The 22,512-nt window shown below is 47.7% G+C and overlaps 1 protein-coding gene across 2 annotated transcripts in view; it reads right to left on the bottom strand.

Annotated features, from left to right (window-relative positions):
* Nucleotides 1-16,577, bottom strand: part of WASHC1 (WASH complex subunit 1) — a 37,186-nt gene extending 20,609 nt beyond the window's left edge. Inside the window, exons 1-2 of one of the 2 annotated variants that reach the window (XM_068661647.1) lie at nt 16,468-16,577; nt 5,341-5,494 (exon numbers count right to left, since the gene is read on the bottom strand). In XM_068661647.1, the coding sequence (XP_068517748.1) occupies nt 5,341-5,489 (149 nt within the window). In that variant the 5' untranslated portion in view covers nt 5,490-5,494; nt 16,468-16,577. Of the gene's footprint in view, nt 1-5,340; nt 5,495-16,335; nt 16,360-16,467 lie in introns of those variants that run through there. The other variant, XM_068661658.1, reaches the window with a different exon arrangement.
* Nucleotides 16,578-22,512: the final 5,935 nt, after the last annotated feature.

Genomic DNA, 22,512 nt, shown 5'->3' with positions numbered 1-22,512 from the left:
AAAAACAACAAACTACTTAGAGGCAATTGATATATTGGCAGTTTAGCATGACTGCACCTAACCCACTCATTTTCTTTCCTGTGACTGAGGATACAGCTAAGGCACGTTTCTTTTTGTGCTCCTGGATAGCCACTTCAGCAGCCTGGATGCACCATTCCATCATTTTATTTTCAGTTGGAGAATCAAGCATTAAGCGCCCCTCTTCCCCCAAAGAATGTTTTCTGTAGCTAATGCAAAGTCATCTCGTGCTTTGAGAAACATTTTGCATTAATGCCAACGCTAAGTCTCTCAGTTATTCATTAAAATGTACCTCTATTTGCAGACTTGCTATTAAGTGCGACAAGCTTAAGTCTGCTTAGAGGAAGATACTGCGGGTGAAGCACTTCAATCATTCCTTTAAATTACTCATTTTAAACTATGCTGAAGGCCTCGTTAGCATAAAGAAGGCTACGGCTCTCTTATCAAGTTCAAGCCTGCCTTTCAATCTCTTAAGGCAGAACAGATTGATCTTCCTCCTTTGGGGGAATGGGATTCAAAGATAAACAGCCTGCTAGCGATAGGAACTGTTGTGGAAGGGCTGATGTTAGTAGACTTAGAGCAGGGGCTTAAGTAACCAGCACTACATTTCAATGACAATGCCCTAAAAAGCATCTTGCAGAGTCAAATTCGGCATTCTGTTCTTCAAAGAGACGCCTTTAATCTCCGAGAGTCCCAAAGACACAGATTTTCAGCACTTTCTGAAATGAGCAAAAATCCTGTTTTGCTAATTCTCCATCACGTTTGTTTCATTGTTATGGCATAATCTGCTAATGACTTCCCACCAGTCAGTCTCCTCTTTCCTCCTAGTCCAGTTTCGTTTTGACTTGACAGCTGTAACTGTGCTCCCCACCCCGCTCTCCATGGAGTTGTCAAGGCTGGGTCTCAGACCCCACAAGATTTTAAACTTAGGGATTTTAGCAGCATCTGGAAAGAGCTGTAACGTGGGCTCCTGCAGAACATTCTCTATGCCTCCACTCCTCGAGTGTGTGAGAGGATTGCTACTGCCAGCTGCCACCAGGCATGCTGACCCGACCCCCGTGCACCAACTCGAAGTTTTCCCAGTAGTTTTGGCAGCTCTCTCAAGCTCCACCTTTACAAGCTTTCAAATTCAGCTTCCAGAGGACCACAAGAGCTAAAACAAGAGCGGAGTTTCTTATGAAGAGTATGCTACCTTTACAAAAATCCACATTACTTGGACACACCTCTACAATAATAATCAACACCTGCAGGCAAAAAATTCCTCCCTCTGTCTCCCTCACACTTTTTATCTCCATATCTGCAGGCCGTCCACCCACTTCTTTACATTACCACTCCTGCTTAACCTTCCTAGCAATGAATGCCTGCTCCTACAGCCCCCCTCAAGAGAGTTATCTGAAACTAAGCAAGACCTAGCATACTCTCCCAAACGGCCTCTTGGACAAAGCCAAAGTACCACGAGGTGACACATTGCTCAACAAGAGTCCTGTCACTCAAAGTAACTGGAGAAAAAATGATTCTTTGCCTTACAGCCAGTCTCCTGGTGGAAACTGATCTGAATGGAGGCCTATTGCAACGGAGCCTGCTTGGCATGTCTTCTGCTTGTAAGATCAAACCCTTACAGCCAGCAGAGCAACAAATTCAATGCACTGTCCATGCTAAGATGCATCCCAGAGCCACGGTGTGCTGCAAAGGACAATACAGTTCATAGTGAACCTCTTCTTTGCAAGTTTATACAATTGCTTTACTAATACATTTCAAATACTCTTACACCAAATACATTCTTACAAAGATATTCAGTCATCAATTTCCACTGCTGATGCCCTGAATTAATCACAACAAGTTTAAAAGAAGTGGGGGGACACCCAAACGTACCTCATGATTGACGCTTTGTCTGCATTTTCAATTTCAGGCCATGCTAACGTGCAACCACTGTCAAAGCTCTGTGCAGGGCACAGATCTCACGGAGCACTCCCTGTTTGCATCTCAGCCCTGTTCCTGTCCCAGACATCTGCTAAGGCTCTGTTGCCCATGAGAAATTCCATCTACTGGACAATTTATGGTTTGGTTATAGGCAAAGGAGACCATGACCTTGATAACAACATTCAACCCCAAGTATTTATCTTCTTGCTGCTGCTAGCACACCAAATGAGATAACTCGGACAGGCAATTTTCCACAGATCTGTTATACAAAAGTATACAGTCCCAATAATGAGCCGACATATTACCAGTTACCACCAGCTCCTGGCAACAAAAACTCTTCAGAAATTGAGAAATGCTAAAGGGCAGGCCTAGCTAACCAAGGGGCCACCTCAGAAAACCTAAACCTATCACATATTGTAAGGTACTTATCGCAACAACATCTCTGGAAAAAAAAAACCCAGAGCACACGGTTTTGACACATGCTCTCACCCAGAAAATGCTGGTAATGAAGAAACAAATGGATGAGACAGCGCTGGCTAATTGAGCGTTTAAATTGGTCATCCTGCCTACCGCAACCTGTGTCAAAAGCCCTCCTTGGATGTCCAAGAGTTAAACTCATGCAGATATGTCAGATTGGCTCTGTTCGAATATTTGTGTTTTAAGCAGTAACGACATGTATTAAAATCTCAATAGCTGCAGGTGATGAATCTGGTCTTTAGTGCAGCTTCCACCACAGCTTCCCTACACGAATTCAGTGAACATACACGAGGTTGGAGCTCCCATCCCTCCAAATCGCAGCCCCAGGAAGCACACACAGCCTCCTGATTTCCTCATGTACTGCTACCAGCACCAAGAGGGCCCCTACGAGGAGCAGACTGTTAGCAGTTGATGTCTTCTGTCACTGCCTGTACCACCCAGAAACTAAGAGCCTGCTTAGGTCAGGGCTTTCCCTCTGCACACGGGGTGCCCTGCTGCATGGGTCCCTGCTCCCATGGGTTAGGGATACGACAGTGGGATGCAGAGCTCGCTCTTAGCAATTCCAGACCACAACCTAGGTGCACCTCTAGCAAGGTACAGAGGAGGTTTAACTGCTATGGGGTCTAGATCTGTTCTCCGAGGCTCTTTCAGTGGGTCTCCTCTGGGTCTCAGCCACAGTTTACCTGTGCTTTTTTTTTTTTGTTTGTTTTTTTGCTTCTGCACATCCCCTCAGTCTCTACAAAATAATGAACTCTCCCAAGTGCCCCGTTCACCATACATATAACTTGCCACAGCTAAGCCCAGGTAATATTATTTCTATAACCGTAAAAATGCCACAGTTGCCCTCAATTGGTTTCCAAATACACGGAATAAAAGCTCCCCTCCCTTGCACAATGCATGGACAGTTTCATTTTTAAGAACTCACACTCAATTGTCATATCAGCAACAACTCACAGCAGAAGCCTTCATCACCTATCATAGAAAAAAGAATTGTTTGTGGAAACATTCCTCTTTCCTCAGAGCTAAGGGAGACTCTTTCACGCCACCTTCCCCAAATTACAAACTGGCTTGCCACTCTCAAAAGCACAGCACCGACCCGATAGTTCCTACAAAACAACCGCAGAACACCCGCATCTTTGTAGTACTGAGGTAATGAGCCTGACACACTCGGCTGAGTCTGCCATCAGGAACAAGTTTCCTCTCTGTCAACACTGCAAGAACTGCTCGGCAGGTCGGAACGGTTGGCTTCCCCAGATAAGGCAGCTCCTTCCTGGAAATGGAAGGCAGAGCTGCCTTATCTCAGGAAAGGGAAGAAAAAAGGTCACTCTTCACTAAGTGGCAAAGTTCTCACCTTGAAAGCTCCGCACCTTGATTGGCACAGAACAACTGAGGTCACGGAACTTTTAATCAGACGCCTGCATAATTACTAAATCGTTATTAATTATATCAGAGAGGCAAGACCTCGGAGGAAAGGCAAAGCAAACAAAGAGCCCAATGAAGCCTCCTCTGTTGTTGGAAAAAATTGGTAATTAAAAGTCATGAGTGCACCGAAGAGCGAGGGAACAGCATCACAGTCACTGTTCAGGACTCAGAAGTGACTTGCATACAGAACAGCAGGCTTGCCTCCCTGGGGAAATTACAGAGGACTGCATTGCAAAGCAGAGAGTACAAGAAAAGGGGGTGGGATGGAGAAAGAACCACTCCAGCTTTATCAGGAGCTTGCTGTGCCCCACAGAGAGCGACAGCACTGCCAGGCCGTCCCAAGTTCGAGAGGGGCCTTCCCCGTGTTTCTGGAAGCTCTGAAAAGCCTTTTCCCATCCTTACACCACGAGGAGCTCCCATACTGAGAAGCACACAAAAGAATGAGGCCTTGTGTTCAACTCAGTCCAGTCTGCACGTGGCCCTTGTCCGGGAGCCATTCAGCCCTTGTACAAACAAAGATCACTCGGATGAAAAGCCTTTATTTACCTCGATGACCTGGTCTCTGCTTTCACGATTACTCTTTCCCCCGAGGCTGTCTTTCAAACGATTGCTATCAAAAATTGAAGAACTTCAATCTGCCCTTAAAAAAAACACTCAAAAGAAGAAAGAACATTGTGGCCCTGCTCATGCCACAATAAATCATACTAGGCAGTCGAGATCCCTACTGAAACCAAAGCAAGCACTTTCACTTATCAGTCTACGAGAAGATAAATGGTGAGCTCCTTTTCTATACCAATGATCTGACATGCTGTCTCAGGGCACTGAGACATCAGGAATGGTTTCAGATGAAAAAAGTACTGCCTTAACTACCATTTGCAAGAAAACACAAGTCTCTCTGACCTGCTGTATAGGTAGTCCTATACATCTAATCCTAACAACTGCATGCAGGAAGTGGCAAGCCTGGGTTGAATCCCTCAAGAGATCAGTTTAGGTAATTATGAGACCATGTTGAGAACAGGCACTCTCATGCACTCTCCCCTCCCCAAATACAAAAACAGAAGCACAGACCAGGAGAGCCCAAAGAGAGCAGTTTACAAGTCCAGAGATCAGACCAGGGATATTTTGTACTCCACTGCTCCAAGTACTAGGACTTGAAAAGACAGATATTCAAGCTCCTCTAAATAAAAGTCTGCCATTTAAAACACGAGCAAGACGGAATCAAAGATAACCCCAGAAGCAGCAATGTAATTTATGGGAATCTGCAACTGAACTAAAAGCTACCAACAAACAACTTCTAAACAGCAGCCATTTGATTGTGCTCAACTTTGAAGGCACCTGAATCATGGAAACTTTTATTGAAGTGCATCTGGTTCTTCTTTATCCCTTTTCTGAAATTCCTCTGCATGCCAGTGCGATGCCCTTTTACTGCATCAGCCTTGTCATGGGAATCCACTTTCAACCACTGAATGCTGGGCCCCAAACCCCGGTGTGAAAGAACTGTACCTGTTGAAAATATCTCCCGACACCTTCTGCAGGTACTGAAGCGCATCAGCCACCTGCTGAACAGCCTCCTCCCTGCGCAGGTCCGGCTGGATCAGGGGCACGGAGTAGGTCTGTCCTTCCAGGTAGTGCTTCTGGGCTACCGCAGTCATCGTGCCTACAGGAAAGAGCAGAAGGGTCACTGCAGCACACACACTGCCATTTTTTTTATCACAGCCTGTACTCAGGGACTTCATCCTCTGCTCCCCAAACTCTTTTAGGAAAGTGCTTACAAGCGGATTGGTGAGCTGAAGAGGAAAGCCCACAGTAAGGTTGACATACTAGATTTTTTTTTTTTTAGACATCTAACGCAGCTACAGTAGAAGTGGGAGTCTTTTGCTTGCCTGAATGGATCTTGGGAGCCACAGCTTTATTTTTAGTGTGATAATTAACAAATCTCTGCTCGGTATTATGCTGAAAACAAAGGCCATGCTGCGGAGCAAAGTTAATTCAGGCCGGTGATGGGATTCATCACAAATAGCCCTGTCCGCTCCTCCCCTCCTCGCCCTCGCGATGGATATGTTTCAGGTCATTCAACCCCATTAGCAAAATGCAGTATTTCATTTTACACTTCTGCTCCAAGAAACACAACCGCTGCTCCCTTCCAAGAACAGCAGCTAAAAGAATTACAGGGCATGCATGTGCACACACGCCCTTGCTCCAAGTAGGTTAATGAGACTTCTTCCACGCCGAGGCTCCCAGGAGCAGCTCATTGCTCCTGGTGACCGCCTTGTTCTTTTGTAACCACCTTCAAAGAAGCCTCCTCATTTCTGGAGCCTTTCACACAGAAAACTGAAGGAGGCACTGAAATCTTTCCGTCGCCTTCAACACACACACCAGAGCAGTATGTGTGCTCCCTGATGTGGCTGGGCCGAGAGCACTGCTCCACGAGGCATCAGGAACAGGCTGCGTGTCATCCTCATGTTTCCATCTTCACGGAAGATGAAAACTTTGCTTGTACCTCCCTCAGTTGTGGCCCCCGAGCCTGCCTCCCATGCTCTTTCACAAAAATAACAAGTTCCTGGGACACAGAGGAGGGCATAGGAAAGAAACGTGTTTCTCTGAGCACATTAGGAAGCACACGCTCACAAAAACGCACATTTGGACAGCCTGATCTAAAGGGTAGAGCGCCCATACGTTCTTCTGACTGAAGCTTTGCCATCAGACTGGCACAAACCCTTTCAAAGTTGTTTTCTTTGCGTGTCTTGCTCACTCAGACTTAAAAAAGCCACCGTCTACAGCTGCTCATTATGGGGTTTCATCATGCAGGGCGCTGTACATCAGCACGGGAAAATACTCGTTAAGCTGAATACAAACAAAGCAAAGCAAGAGCAAGAAGTAAGGTAGGAGAAATGGGCAGATCTATCTCATGGTGCAAAATATTCCCCCTTGTGGCACTGGAGGTTCAAAGGCACCAGTCCAGGGCACAGTGCGGCGTGCAAACAGACCCATAATGACAGAGGAAGCCTTTCCCCCTTCCCAAGGGAGGGCATGGAGAGCAGGCTAGGAAACACACAACATGAGCTATGCTGGAGGAATTCACAAAACAAGAGGCTGAAGAGAGTTAGAGCACAACCCAGCAGTTTAACAGGTGAGAATTACAGGGGTCTTCACACATTCCTTCATTTCCCTGTCACAAAAGGAACAGCCATCAGGTTAGACTTGCCCACAGCCATCCCCGCACAGTTATGCGGCACCGTTCACCCTCTGGCTTTGTCCTTTCTGATCCTACCACAGCAGATGAGGAAAGACCACCTGTAAATGCGGTGTGGGTCACTTCTGTTTGTTTTTCATTACAAAAGAATCATCCGAAGGGGAAAAGGACGAGGCAGGCTAGGAGCCTTCCCACAGATAACATTTGCAGAATGAAGCCCAGCCAGCCAAAGCCCCGGTGCTGCTGCAGGAAGCCCAAACCCATTCTGCTTCCCTTCACGCATCGCAGGCTCTGAATCCATACTCTTTAGCAGCAATGTTTGCACGCTGATTAGACTTCTGACTGCGCCTATTCAGCAGACGGGAAATTATTATTTTGATTTGCAAAGCATACAAGTTAATCTGAGAAGGGGGACAGCTAATTCCGCGATGGCATTTTTTGATCTGCTGACCAGAACCAAGCCCGAATCCTTTTGCTTTCAAATCCGTTCTGGGACTGCCCAAGTGGAACAAAGAGGCAGGCTAAATCAGCGAGCGTGCAGTTACAAGGTACTTTGGCTTGGGCAGCAAAACAAGGCTGTGATCCATTCTGTCACTGGTCACAACGCATTCGTTGCACCGACACTGCTGATTTTGGGGATGCCTGTTTTAAACGCAGATCGGATCCGTGCCCCAGCTTCCTGCAGCTGGATAAACTGCTCTGACTGCCCTGTCCCCGGGCTGGGTGGGAAGCAGGGGTAAGAAGGGGACTTCTTGAACTTCCTCGACTAGCAGAAGCGTGGCATCCTGCCGCACAGGATGCCAAGGGCAAGCTTTTCACCCCTGGGGCCAGATGAGGTTACCCAGCCCAGTATCATTGCCCAGATTCTCACCAATCTTTGGTCTTCCAGTGACTGCTCTGAAGCCAAGCTCCTCAGAAGCAGCAGTGCCCTGGCCCCTACCGAGCCGTTTCTCTCCGGGCACTCAGAAGCCACAGGCTGTTCTTCAGGCCCCAGCGCTCCCTTGCAGAGAAACAAACACGCTCGAGTGGGGCAAAGCAGGAAAAACCCAGGGTGTTCCTGTCACACTTTGGCTGTCAGTAAACTTCAGCTTCACAGGCTCTCAGCACAGCCTCTCACATGAGCTCCAGATTCTCACCTTTCCTAAAAAAACCCAACACGCTGGAGAGATGTGGCAGACTCTGTGGGAACTGCTGTCAGATCCAAGAGACTATTCTTTCTGTGCGGGGTAACAAATTAAGAGATTTAAAGCAAGAAAAAGCAAAACCAGCAACAGCCTACTAAATGAGGGCAAAATCCTGTGGTACAGATGTTATTTATTGCTGTTTACAATCAAACCAAGCAGGGAGGCAAGCCAGTTTTACAAGCACGGGGAGTACAGGACTGACCGTGTGCTCTGAATGAAAGTGGGATCGCTTCCTCCAACAGAAGGAACTTGCAGGAACAAGGAAGAATTTAAGGGGAAAGATTCAAAGCATTACCAGCTGAAGACAGGAAGGAAAGCAAAGGCCAGGTGTCACTCAGCAAGACTGACTCTTCCTTTATCTCAGCCTTCAGCGCAGGGAGAAGGAAGCAGCCAATTTCCTCGCTCCGTTATCAGAATTAGGGGTTACATAAAAACAAAGTGCTGCAGGTTAGAAATAGCTCAACTTCCACCCTCCCCAACAGGTAAGCCAAGCCTTTGCTTAACATACACACCATATCTTACACCTGGAAGCATCTCCTAAAGCTGGTTTCGGTATCACTCCAGAATCTTAAAGAGGGAGCTAGCGTGTGTTAGCAGAAAGCCCTGCATCCTGGGTTTAGGAAGGCAGAACAACATGAAACGCTGATGCTGTAGTCAGAAACGGGCACATAAAACCCCAAAGTGAGCATGGTTCAGAAAAGCAGATGTCAGATCACCCAGGAGATTTAATCGTTAGTGCTACGACCACCTGTGGGTCACACGAAGCACAACAAACAGCAAGAAGGCACTTTTTTTTCTGTGATCAAAGAGGCTCTGGAGAAGAGCTGCAGTATCTTGGGGCACCAGCCACTTCTTATTCAATTATTTTTCCGATGTCAAGTTTCATGATCAAGACAAATGTGTTCTGGTGTTATATAATAACCTCATTTGCCTTATTAAGTTGCAAAGGAAGAGAAAGAGGTTGTTTTCTCACTGCACCATCTGCTTACGTGCTCCCGATTTGGAAGTTCTAACTAGAGCTCAGGATTGCTCACATTTGCACTTCTGCCTGAAGCTGTCCGTGCCTTTAACCTCAACGAAGCTGGGATAAAGCTTGTCAGGGCTGCTCCGTCCTCTGTGCTCAAAGCTGGTCTCTCCTTCCTGCTTCCAGTGTTCATACCAGCAAAGGGAAACACAACATCATCCTCCCACAGACCGCCTCACCTCCCCAAGAAAACTGACACCAGGACAGGGAAGGGCTGAGCACTCCAGGTTTTCCAGCTATCAGCAACCAGTCATTCTGTTCAAGCACCACAGCCACATCTAACACTCCAGTGGCACACAGATTTGCTGCTCTGAAGCCAGGGAAGGAAGCATCCAATTTAAGCAGAGAAACACCCCCCCTGCTTTGCTAACCCCTTGCATTACTTCCCCCTGGACCCAAGAAGAAAACTCCGTATGCTGTGGCTAAGCCCAAGGTAACTTGTTACAGAGCAAACAGAGCCTGTAAAAGAAAGAAAACTCCTCCAAGTTCTTCAGAAAGTAATGCTCTGTGGAGGACCGCTCTCTGAGATGATTATCTGCAAACAAAAAAGCCTCACAACCTTATAAAACCTTAATTTTTCAAGGGAATATAAACAGAGGCAGGTATTAGTAATTCGGCTCTCCTCAACACTGGCAGAGACTGTAAGGCTACATACAAGCACTCCCCAGATGCATACTTAACAGTGAAAATAAAGGGAGAATAAAAGCAAGCCACCAACAATACTTGCTTCCTTAACGTGCTCCGAGGGGTCAGGGGAAGAATAGCGCTTAAATACTCTGGAAAAAGAAACTAAAAAATCAGCGTGTGTTCTTCAAAGATGCGAGAGCAGTTTTGGCAATTACTGTGCTGCTGCTTCTGTCACTGCACTGCAACGGCGGCACGAACCGACGGCCTTTAATTCCCGCGTGCAGTAGCAGCTCCGAAAGGAACTGAGAGGCTCTCTCCAGCCCTATGCCTCTCCTTTGTTGGGCGCTAATAAAAGATCAATGACTGCCTGCAAGGACCCGGCGACCAGCAGCACGCAGTGAAACACATCGGCACACCTCCACCATGTGCTGCTGCACCACCACCGGGATGGCTCCACGCTGGGAATAACCCAGAGTTTATTTGTGACTTGTCTAATAAACACCCAAAAGATGGAACAGAGACGGGCGTTGGGCAGAGCTTAGCACAATCACTGTCTCCTTTGGCAGAGGAAAGCCATGCCTGTGACTTGGTTCAGGGTGATTCTTACCTTCACCTGCTCTAACGCTGCACACATCAGCTCATGGCTCTCAATACCCCACGCAGATTTCAGTGCTCACAAAGCTCTCAGCAGCTACAGTGTCTGCTGCATGGCTCATCACGAACTTCTACCACTGATCTCTTCCTTTGTGGCAGACTGTAGTACTGCAGCGTACTTCCAACACTACATCACCCTCATTTTCTACTTGCTCTACAGGCTTCCCAGAGAATTTCAAATCATGAACAAGGCTGCTGATATATTCAAGCTATACCTTGGCTGTAACAGAAGCTTGCCTAGAGTACGCCCTAAAAAAAACAAAACATGTCATTGTTATATGACAAAAAACGTGTCATTGCATCTGCTCCTCCAGAGCATACGGACAGAATGAGGAGATGTGTACACTGCACTCACAGACACAAACACACAACTGAAATAAAAGCTGCAAGTTGCCTCCACTCTGGTGTAAGTGTAGCACAAAAGCCTAGGTGCAAGCCCTCTTTTACTGAGCAGCAAGTGAGCGTTCTGCCCTGTGGTGGCATTCACTGCAGGACTTGAGATCTGGTCCTCCAGCACAGCGGAGGGCAGATGACTGAGTGCTCCTGGCTAGGAGAGCAGGAGGTGCTTCCAGGAGTGAGGTGAGAGTTTCACCACAGTCCCCGTGGTAAGTCAACATTACTTATTTTTTATTTTTTTTTGTGGGGGGGAAGGTTTGGAACAGCAGGGAAGGGAGGAGGAGAGAAGCACTTTGTTAAGTTAAAAGGATGAAAAGTCTATTTATATTTTTTAATTAAACATGTTCTACAGTGTTATTAAGCAGCAATCAAAGATGCAGATGGTACTGATTTGATTGGTGAGAGGTGCACTGTGCTGAATATTAAGGAACTCTGCCCCTAAAAATAGGTCTAATCACCAGCTGAAGGCTGGAAGGCTGTGATGAAAGAAAGCATTAATAAGCCCGTAATTAGGCCCCGTAGCAGGCTGTACTCCACCAGGGCGCTCATGTTACTAGACATCTCTCATAGTAGCATCCTCAAACTCCACTGCAGACATGACTGTTTTGGCTCTCAGGACCTCCAGTAGCTATTTTAGACAAAGCTATGAAGAGTGGGGTTTCTCCATCTTTGCAGGGCTTGGTTCCCATTAGGATTTTACTTCCCAGTGCCATTTCTGGAGCAAGAGAGCTCTCAGTTCCAGCTGTACCCACCCTGCTCGCTCTCCATCAGTGAATTCAAGTGGCCAGCCAGAGATCCCCAGCCACAAAGACTGGCAAGTGGTGCTAGAAACTGAGAAGCTTTAGAAGTTCTCAGTCTCCCTCCCACTGAGAGGAGCTGGACATCATGGCCAAATCTGTGTGACAAAGCTAACTCAGCTGTGAAAGCCACATCTAATCCTGTGCTCCAGGTTTAGAGGGCAAGACACTTACTCAGGATCATCAGCCTCTCACTTCCAGCCTGGCCTTGTGGCCACTATTCTGCTAGGAACTGGCAGCAGTGGGTTCCATCACTGAAGCAATCTCACCCAGGTGATCTTGGAGGTCTCTCCCAACCTAGATGATTCTGGGATTCTGTCCTAGCAGCAGCTGTGGTAAAAGGAAAAGCTTTTTCTGCCACACTGGTACAAGGCCCCTGCTAACCACCAGGCCCAGTGATAAAAGCCACACGGCTCCACACATCCACGTGGCAGTCAGCACACACGTGGTACCTGGCACATCCAGGCACCACCAGAAGAACACGTTGAGCCTTAACTACAGCCCTTGGTGCCTTTTTGTGAGCTGAATCCATTCAGTGTGCAGCGCATGCTTTGCTCAGCCCACTGACACGTTACTAGAAAAAGGTATTAAGGTAATGCTGTGAAGATACGCACTTCTGCAAGCAGAGAGGGAGCCTCTGGTATGAAGTTTGCATCCCAAAATCAAAGCTGTACACTTTCCGGAGGCAGAACACAACAAGTAGGCTGCTTTGGAACAAAACAGCAGCTTGCTGACAAGGTTTCTGTGACGGGAAAATGTCTCCCTGGACCACGGGCAATGTCAAAGCCCAACAAACACCAGTGGCTACTTCTGTGTTTGTCCCACTCTGCTCTTCCTGGAATACACGGCTATCTGCACATGGCCCTTCCTGAGCACTCACAGCTATCAAAGCAAAAGCACCAGCCCATCAAAAACCTACTCAGAAAGCATGAGCCCAGTACTTAAGGCTTCCTTCTCAAAAAACCAAAGTTCATTAATACTTTCGGTTCAGAAACTTTGATTTGAAAGCAACAGGAGCTATTGCAGCTACAAAAGGCAGATGAAGTCTTGGAGCAATGTGACGTTACGGTAAAGACATTACTGCTGAGTAACTAAACACACATAAACTGGAGGATTTGGTTTCCCACCAGCAGCATCGTCTCTTGGATGGGACAACCACAGGCCTGAAGCTATCCGTTAGCAGGCCTGGTGACCATTCTCAAATGCAGACACCCTCCTCCCCTAAAAACTACTCAGAGACACTTATAGTTGCTGTTTTCCTACATGCTGCTCTGCCCTATCCCACTTAGCATAATGAGAAAGAGTCGAGATTTGAGATCTCGGAGTCCAGCTTTATAATAGCGTATGGCAACTCCTGGGCAAATGGCAAAATACTTGACATTTAAAGTTGGATAAAATAAAATCAAATGATATTAACTCTCCAGAAGACAGAAACGCTATTATACAGGAATATTTTGTAAATAGAACCTGAGCAGTAAGGACTTAAAGAATTCAGAGGGGCGCTTCAATCCTCTAAGCTCCACAAGCGAGGACGGCCTCTGAGCCACCGGTGCCTTCACAACAACCTCTCCCCGCAGCGCAGGGCTCTGCTCTGAGAGGAGCAGGCAGCGGTCCTCACTGCCACGAGGCACCGAGCTGGCGGCTGCGTCATCTCGCTGAGGAAGCCCTGTCCTCTACGCTGAGGCTGAAAACAGCTTCCTTCAGCTAGATTCATACAGCTCACTTTGATGGACAGACGTTGATAGCTATAGCTCGTCAGATAACCTGCTCTGCTCTTGTCATCCTTGCCTCTCATCCTTAATGGAGATAACCAGGTGCTCTAATGAATAATTGCTCTTATTCTAAGGCAGCCACCTAAAATTGTCCAGAAGGACCACGCTCGCTAATTGCCTGCCTTCTCTTTCTCCCCTTTTCTAAGAGGAGGCTAAGCAGCTAGCTTAGCTACACCAACAGCGCAGACATTGAAACAAAGGCTGCGAGTCCCAGCCCAGGCATCCTGATGCATCTCTCCATTCAGTTTCCTAAAAGGGAGCACTTCGTTTTCGTTATTCCTAAACTGCTGGCTGTGCCAAAAGTCCCTTTGAGGGCCATTTCCCTGCAGTAAGATCTCTAAAATATCGGAGTGTTCCACAAGCAGGCTAGCTCAAGCACTGCTGGAGAGCTTCCTGCAGAAAACTTCAGGTTCAGAAAAATGAAGAGCTACTCCATTTTACTATCAGACCACGGAAACAAGTACATAACTCCAAAAGCACTGCACTTTCCTGTTAATTTTCCCTCTAATTCTGTTACAAAACTCAACTTAAGTCACCTGCAGAGAGACCTTTGCTGCAGCCCTAACCACTACCACCATATCTTGCTCCCTCAAACCCTAACCAGCGATGTTATGATTATTTTTTTTTCCCCTCCTTCACTTTCAGTACTCAAAAGTTCTGGAGTTTTACAGCACTCAGGACCCATACGCACTGTGTTAGCACAGATCCTGAGATTTTTACTGAAAGCAACTGCCAAATCAAAGCAAATTCAGTACACCAGTTCCGGCCTGGCTTATACATTCAGAAGCAAAGGGAATTGCAAGATGGCAGGAGGGGAACTCACTCACAGTAAGGAATCAAGCCTGGTTTCGTTTACTAGACGGAATATCCCTACAGGATGGCCTGGATGACCAGAGCTGACAAAAAGCTGGGTCAAAAGAACCACCTGGAAAATCAATAGCCCGCTAAACAAAGTGCTGGATGGACTATTTTCTGGCAAAGGTTATCTTGTGAAGGGGGCTGAGCAGAGCTGATTAGTTGCAGAAATTGCTTTTTGAGTGATAAAAATGATTCTCTCCAAGCTCGTACACCACGGCCATGGGAAATATCACAATTTCGGACATAATCTTCCTCTTCCTCTACACACTATCTTTAATCTTAAAAATAACAATAATAATAATCTGCTTTGCTTCCAGGCTTATCTCGGTACTGTTTCACCCCAGCCCTCAATTTCTGCCCTTCTCTTTCACCACTCAGGCTGGGCACGCGTTGATTACAGTTACCTGGTATTACCAAACCCAGAAGCCAGGCTGCAGAGTAATTCCCAGAGATTATCTGCTGTCGGTTTTCCTGCCAACCGACTCCAGAATTGAGAGAAAAGAACAGCACTTTTTATCTGAAGGAATGAAGATTAAAAACTCAGTTTAGATATCCAGAGTGATAGAAGAAGGACACAAGAGTAGAACAGGCTGTGCTGCTCTGGGAATGCTTCAGGCATTTTTCCGCCTGAGGGCTCTGGAGGCACGGTGATTTCCCCCAACCAAAGCGTTTCAGGAATAAAGAAGAGTATTGGGCAGCTTTTACATCCCAGCTTTGCTGCTCAGACAAGACAGACTTAATTAAATACCAGGAGAGCTTGTCAGCCCCCTGCCAACCTTCCTAGCAGAAAGCCTAGTGGACACTTGACTGGAGCACCTCTGACTCCCAGGACAGGCAAAAACGCAGAAAGCCTCTACAAGGACATGCCAAAGTCAGCTTGCCTCCAGCCCTTGCCCCTGGCAAGAGCAGCAGCATCCACTCTGTTTCTTTTCACTGCTCAAGGAAGCCTCTCTTCTTCAGAGAACTGGCACGAAATAGGGTTAGTTTTAGCTTCTGCCTCATCTGTTCCAGGAATAAGGTCTGCAAAGCACCGCCAGCAACACCCACTGCGCAACCCAGCTGAAAGAAATAGGTCAACTCTGGCCAACTCCTCGCTGACATTTGCCTGAACCATGTGAAGCGCCACTGCCACAGCTGGCACCATCCCACACTCTTCGTTGGAAGCCAGACTGGAAGCGAGCAGGGTCAAGTATTAGCTTCCTCTCCTGAAGGGGTGAGAAGCCTCCAGGAAAATCCAGGTGCTGCCCGACCACTCCACGTTTAAACCAGGCCATAAAAAAACGGGGAAAACCCCATCACGACGGGGTTTCTGTTCAGTACTAAAATAAATACCAACGCTCATCAGTGCTGGATGTGGATTCACAATGCTCCTTGCGTCCACCAGCAGCCTTCCTTCGTACGCGCAGCTCCATCTAACAGCCCCGTGGTCTTTTTACCGCTGCCTGACTCATTCTTTATTTTGAACACAGAAAAATTAATACAGTAAGCGCATTTATCACAGCAGCGTTTGGGTTCGCTTGCAAGCAGCAACGACACGGCTTTATTTAACAAATAATTACATCACCACAGTTACCGGGCTGAGAGCGGGGCGGGCTGCCCTCGTGCAATTTGAAGGCCACGCATAGTTAAACAGATTTGGCAGCACTCCAGGCAGCGAGCCGCGCTGATGCCCTGTTGGACCAGAAGCCTTTTCTATACAGCCCGTGGATTTTGTTCAATCAGCTAATAAACCTAAATATTTGGTGCTGGGAAGGAGGCAGAGCCCCCCACCACTCATCCCCAAGCCGTGAGCTAACTTTCTGAGCAAGAATCGCTCAACCCACACCCCGGAGCCCTCCAGCCCTGCATCTGGGACGATTTTTTTTTGGCTTTTTTCCCCCTCAGCTCCGCGCTGACCCCGGGAGCCCCTCACAGAGCTGCCACCGCGCCGCTCCCCCCCGCCCTGCCCCCCCTGAGGGCTCCCAGCCCGCCCCACAGCCCAGCGCTGACGGACCGAGCCCGATTCCTGTCAGCAGCAGCCCCGCCGTCACCGGGCGGCCGTCAACGGTCACCGGGCGGCCGTTAACGGTCACCGCCGCTGAAGGGAGGGGAAGGGGGGAGGGGGAGGGCCCGGCGCGCCCCTCACCTGCCGCCAGCCGGCCACACCCCGGCGACACTGCCCCGCTTCCGCCCTTACTCCCGCGTCACTTCCGCCCGGCTCCGGACATTTCCTTCAGTCGCTGAGGGGTTGTGCGCATGCGCACGCGCGCGCGGGGCGGGTGGGGCGAGGGGCGCGAGGCGCGAGGCACCCCTGAGGGGGCGGCCGCCATGTTGGGGGCCCCCTGCGCCCTCCCTGTGCCCGCTGTCTCTCCAGCGCTCACGTTTAGCGTTGGGCAATTCACATTTTGACTGTATAAAATAAAGATTTGTATAAAATAAAGATCTTTTTTTAAAGTACGTTCTCCTAGTCTGTTCCGGTGTCCCTTTTATACTCACTCCCCTGTATGCAAACATTCAAGCAAGCAGCATGAATGGCAACTCATGGCAAGTGGATTTCAGCCCTGCAGCAGTAAATATCCCAACCACGGTGTGAAGGGGTGTGTGCTGCACGTGGTGGAGGTGTTTGCCTGCTCAGCCACGCTTCTTGGAGACTTACTCAAACAGTTGAAACTTAGCGCCATTTGAATAGCAAATACCAGACTCTGAATGCACCCAGGGAACATTTATAGCATTAAAAACAATGCACAAAGAAAAAAGAATGGGTAAGCCTCTTCAAACAGTGGGTATGTTTGAAGAAAGCAGGACCCGCTCGTGCATAATCAACTTGAAAAAGGGTAAACCCGTTGCTTAAATTACCTGGTGCAGGTTGCTGGCTTGGTCCCGCTCCTTTGCAGGGTAAGCACAGCCAGCAATGCGTGCTGCAGGCTGAGGCGGAGGGGCTGTCAGACACACGGACCTCCGAAGGCGATCAGCAGCCTGGCAAAGCCCATCATCACGGAAAGCGTGAGGGCACAGGGCCTCGGAGCTAAGAACCTGGTGAAAAGCTTTGAAAACTCTCCGTAAGGGAAGGAGGTTCTTGGGAATGTGAAATCCTGCCAAAAACTCAAAGCAGACAAAAAAGGAGATGTGGTGGAGTCTGAGCAAGGAGCATGTGTGTGGGTGTCGGGACCTGTCAGAAACAAAATAGGGAAGCGGATGTAAGAAGGAACAATCCAATCTATTCTGAACCATTTTTATTTATATGCTGCTGACGGAAAGCCCTCGAAATGCTTTCTGCTGCTCAGATAAAAATCCTGTTCAGTGCATTTATAAAATTCGAGAGGAAGCACGAGGGGATGGCAGGCTGACGCGGCCCCTTCCCATGTCCTCCCTCCCAGCCGTGCTGAGGATGAAGAAACAGCAAGTTTGCAAAATCCCTCAGTGCAAGGCAGAAAGAGAGCTAAAAGAAGTGGACAAAGGGAAGACAGAGAGATGGATGAGCAGCAGAGCAGCAGGGTACAACACGAGAAGTGACAGCAGGGTAGTGGTGGACTGGACAAACCACCAGGGAGACCCTGGTAGTGGGCGAGGTGCTGTAAATCGTCGTGAACTCCCGCGTAACCCTGTCACATATCAAACATCTTTGCTGTGCAGACGAGACCTAACTGACTGGGAATGAGTAGGTGTTAACGGCACCGAAATAATCTGGAGGCACATCAGGAGAGCGGCGGCTTTGCGCCACGCTCCGTGCAGCCGCGCAGGCAGGCTGGGGACACGTCTCCGGCTGACTGCTCGCCTCAGCCCACACAATTGGCTGCTGGAGGCTGAGCGACGCCATCCCCGGCCAGAGGAACAATGGGCGCAGTTGCTTTTCTCTCCTTAATAATGTTTGCATTTCATAACATTTCGCTGCGTGATCTTCAGTGTTCCCGAGGACAGGCTCCTGCACTGAAGCAAGTGCTGCCCTCGGGGAGCTGACTGACACCTACGGCCGCTGCGCTCTCCCTTTCTCTGCTTTGCATCAGCAAGTTGCAGCAAATGACAATAAAACTGGGCAGTGTTTTTCTCCACTAACAAAAGGAACGCTCACAGGCATTGCTGCCCAGGGAAGGGAAGATTTAGACAGAGGTCCTTCTTCTCATCGAGTCAGTAAGATACAGTCACAGCGTGCAAAAAGAAGCACCTAGTGGTGTGTCAAGTCATGCATGACAGCATCCCATGGGCTTTGCAATTAGGAAATGCAATCACTGCTGGTTTGGAAAATGCCTCTTGTCTTTCCCAGTGTCACTGCCCAAGCTGATACCAGCAGGAGATACTGGTCAGGCTTCCTGCAAAGAGATCCTTTCAGGCACTTTGTTCTGCCATGGCAGGGCAGCAGCTCATACCCTCCCTCAACCTCAGTGCAGACCTGCTTTTTCCCTCGGCCTTGGAATAAGTGAAAGCAGATGTTTCTACCACTCTTCTTGCAGGCTGCAGAGATGCTTTGCGTGCTTAGCTTTGCTGTCCGTGCTAGCTGTCTTCGCTGTGAGCAGTGGGGCTGATCCAGAGCAGCTCTGGGCACTTGTTTTCTCCCTCTAGGGTGCTTATTCTATCTGTTAGTTTTTCCATCACAGTAACATTCAAGCTCTTCCACTACATCCAGAACCCTTGAGTAAAGGCACATATTTCCTGTAGGCTAGCCTCATTGCAATAGACACTGATCACTCATCTATTGTTGTAGCACAGCCACAAATTTATGTGCAAGAGCCAGCTCTTTTAGTTTCACATTATATTTGAACTCATTTTCACTTTTCTGAAACTGCCTTTTTCCACCAGAGTGCTTTTTCTCAAGAAAAAAATAACACCCAACCTTCAAAACATTAAATTAATTTGCTCTTTCTCTTGCTGCAGTATCTTTTACTGAGCAAAGTCACCTTGGGCAAGCAATTAGTGCCTCACTTTCCTCACTAGAAAAATGGAAACAATAATATTTTTCCACCTTTGATATCTTTAGGATGGAAAATATTGCTACTTATTATTTATTATAATGTTTTACACCCGAACTTAATAACATAAAACTCAGAACCTGAAGGGAAAATGTAGAAAGGGAAGGTGAGCAGAATACAGAGTGCTGCTGTGACTCTGTATTTTGAAGATGCCGGAAATTTCTTGTAGTCTGTTGAATAGCACTTGTCAAACATTCGAGCAAAGCTGGCTAAGTCGCTTCTGCACAAGGTCAGTGGAGGGCCAGAAAACAGATCAGATCGTCTTCTAGGTTGCCCTGGAGTTTTGCAGTTTTTTGGATCTGAGAAAGATTTTGCTAATGCAGTTGGGCACCTGATTGAGCTCACCTAATATTTAGAAGTGTTTATGGCTCAGGTGTTGCTTCAGGCTCAACTCTTAATGTTTCTTTGTGATATTGCCTTAGAGAGCAGGCAGGATACATGAAGGTCCTGCTTCTGGGCTGGGATCCCAGGCACAAATACAGGCTGGGCAGAGAATGGGTTGAGAGCAGTCCTGAGGGGAAGGACTTAGAGTTGTTGGTTGACAAGAAGCTCAACATGAACCAGCGATGTGTGCAGCCCTGAAAGAGAACTGTCTGTTGAGCTGCATCAAAAGCAGCGAGGCCAGCAGGGAGAAAGAGGTGATTCTGCCCCTCTGCTCTGCTCTGCGAGGCCCCACCTGGAGCCCTGCGTCCAGCTCTGGGGCCCCCAGCACCAGAAGGACAGGGACCTGTGGGAGTGGGTCCAAGGGAGGCCACAAAGATGATCAGAGGGCTGGAGCACCTCTTCTCCACAGACAGGCTGAGGGAGCTGGGGGTGTTCAGCCTCGAGAGGAGGAGGCTCAGGGCAGACCTCATTGCTCTCTGCAACTACCTGAAAGGAAGGTGTTGGGAGCTGGGGGTTGGCCTCTGCTCACAGGTAACTAGTGATAGGACTAGAGGGGATGGCCTCAAGTTGTGTCAAGGGAGGTTCAGGTTGGCAATGAGGAGATTTCTCCTCAGGAAGAGCAGCCAGGCACTGGGACGGGTTGCCCAGGGAGGTGGTGGAGTTACCGTCCCTGGGGGTGGTCAAGGAGAGGCTGGATGTGGTGCCTGGGGACATGGTCAGTGGGTGACACTGGTGGTAGGGGACAGTTGGGCCAGATGGTCCTGGAGGTCTTTTCCAACCTGAAAGATTCTATGATTCTGTGGTTCTAGGAATAACATTCAGCAGTTCTGTTACCTCTGAGGTGTTCTTGTTGCAGGGGGCTGACATAGGGAGCAACCACTTACCCTTCTGCACAAGCTTTCTTCTGACTCAGATTTGTGGAGACACTTCTCCCACACATTTCCCCCCAACCACGTGGCCTTACCCTACTGCGGTGGATTTGGGATAAGATGTCGCGCCTGTCATAGTCCCCTTCTCATCCACTTCTGCTTCTACTTCACTTTCCTCCTCCTCACCCCAATCTCACAGCTTGAAGCACCACTTGCCAGCATCACACTACTTACTCTTCCTAAGTGCCAAAGCCCCTCTGGCACCCCATGCCCGCGCTGTCCATTGGACTGCAGGTTCTCCAGGGCACAAAGTGCTGCAGTGTTGTGTGCAGTGCTCAGGCTGTGGCAGTTTGCATATTCACCGTAATTGCCTTAGCTCACTTAAAAAGAATAGGAAAAAAAAAACAACAACACACATTTATGAAATAATGGTACATCTGAGGAAGAAGGTAAACAAAAATATACAAGAAAATCCTTGGGGTAGAGCACAGAAGAGGAGGGCATTTCATGCACAGTCTTTTATTTTGTGGTTCCTTTCCACATCCCCACGGCACCCCCCAACCACGTGAGTCCTGAGCAGGGCTGACCTTGCTGAACATGTGAGATCTGACGAGAGCACAGCACACAGCAGGATGGCTGCAGGCTAATGCTTTTATTTTTGTAACCATGTATTCCTAAGAGCGTGGTAACAGGAGTTAGGGATCAAATCCATGCTTCTTGCATAACTGAACAGAGTATTCCCGCTAGGCCACCTGGCAAGAGATCAAACATCCCATACCAGGCCTTAAAAAAAAAAAAAAAAAAAGGGCAAGAAATACTAAGAACAGTCATCCATAAGAGAAAAGCAACAAGTATTCTAAGGCATCCCCATAACCATGCTCCTAGAAGGCACAAAGGGGCAAAGGACTTGGTGTTTAAAGTCAACACACACGAGACTGACAGCAGCTACACATGCTCTGAAGCACCAACCCTTCTCCACCTTATCACCCATACAAACTCTTTCCAATCCAACCTTACTGAACATTGGCTCAGGCTCCCAAGCCCACTGCTGGGCCACTCCTTCATTGCTATAACGGAGTTAGGACTTGCCATGACCTGACTAATCCCCTCCTGCCACCTGAAGAAGAGGTTAACCCAAGAACTAAGGAGCCAGCTACATCTACTGATTCACCGTGTTAGCAAGCCATCACTAACATCATTCTTCTCTGGATTCTGACCATCTCTACCAAGGTCTTTTAGAGCTATGTGGGTGCTAAACATTAGACCTTACTCCAAAAAACTTCTTTTTTTGGCTATTCTGAAAGACTGAAATAAACATCAGCATTCTGAGGAAAATTCACTGCACTCTCCCCACACAGCTTTGTACCTGACTCTTTTTTCCTTTCTTTTCTTTCTCTCTCTCTCTCTTTTTTTTTTTTTTTTTTTAATCTGCTGGACTTTCAATTCCTAAAGGAAAAAAAAAAAAAGGAATGGAATTTTCAAGAACATTTCTTCCTCTTTTTAAATAGCTCTCTTAAAAATTCATATTTTTCAAATCACGTATATTTAAACCAGGAACTTTTAATAGCATTTTATCAGCTTCCTGCATTAGCTCCAATGTTTTTAAATGTACATTTTAATGCTTCGAGACATAAGTCATTGTTGGATGCAAATTAGGGGATTTCTGAATATATCTGGAAAGTTAATAAAAACGAGAAGCATGAAAAGAGATGCAAGACCCTACATTAAAGATTATAGTTAAATATAACTGGAGAGAGAGAAAGATGTTACATTAAAAGCCTACTCAAAATATTAGTATATATTAAGAGTCTACTGATAAATGTTTGTTGAAATAGTGACAGCAGGACATTATAGGACAGTCTGTTTTTGTTCCAAACAGAATAGGGGGAGAAAGGGAGGGAGAAAAAGCAAAAAAAAAAAAGTAAGCTTTGATGAAATAATTCATTTTAATTATTGTCACCACCATTTAGAGCT

This window comes from Anas acuta, chromosome 1 (genome assembly GCF_963932015.1).
Source record: "Anas acuta chromosome 1, bAnaAcu1.1, whole genome shotgun sequence".
In the NCBI taxonomy this organism is placed as follows: Eukaryota; Metazoa; Chordata; class Aves; order Anseriformes; family Anatidae; genus Anas; species Anas acuta.
Note: the sequence above shows the minus strand (reverse complement) of the source record. Positions and strands in the feature narration are given on the sequence as shown.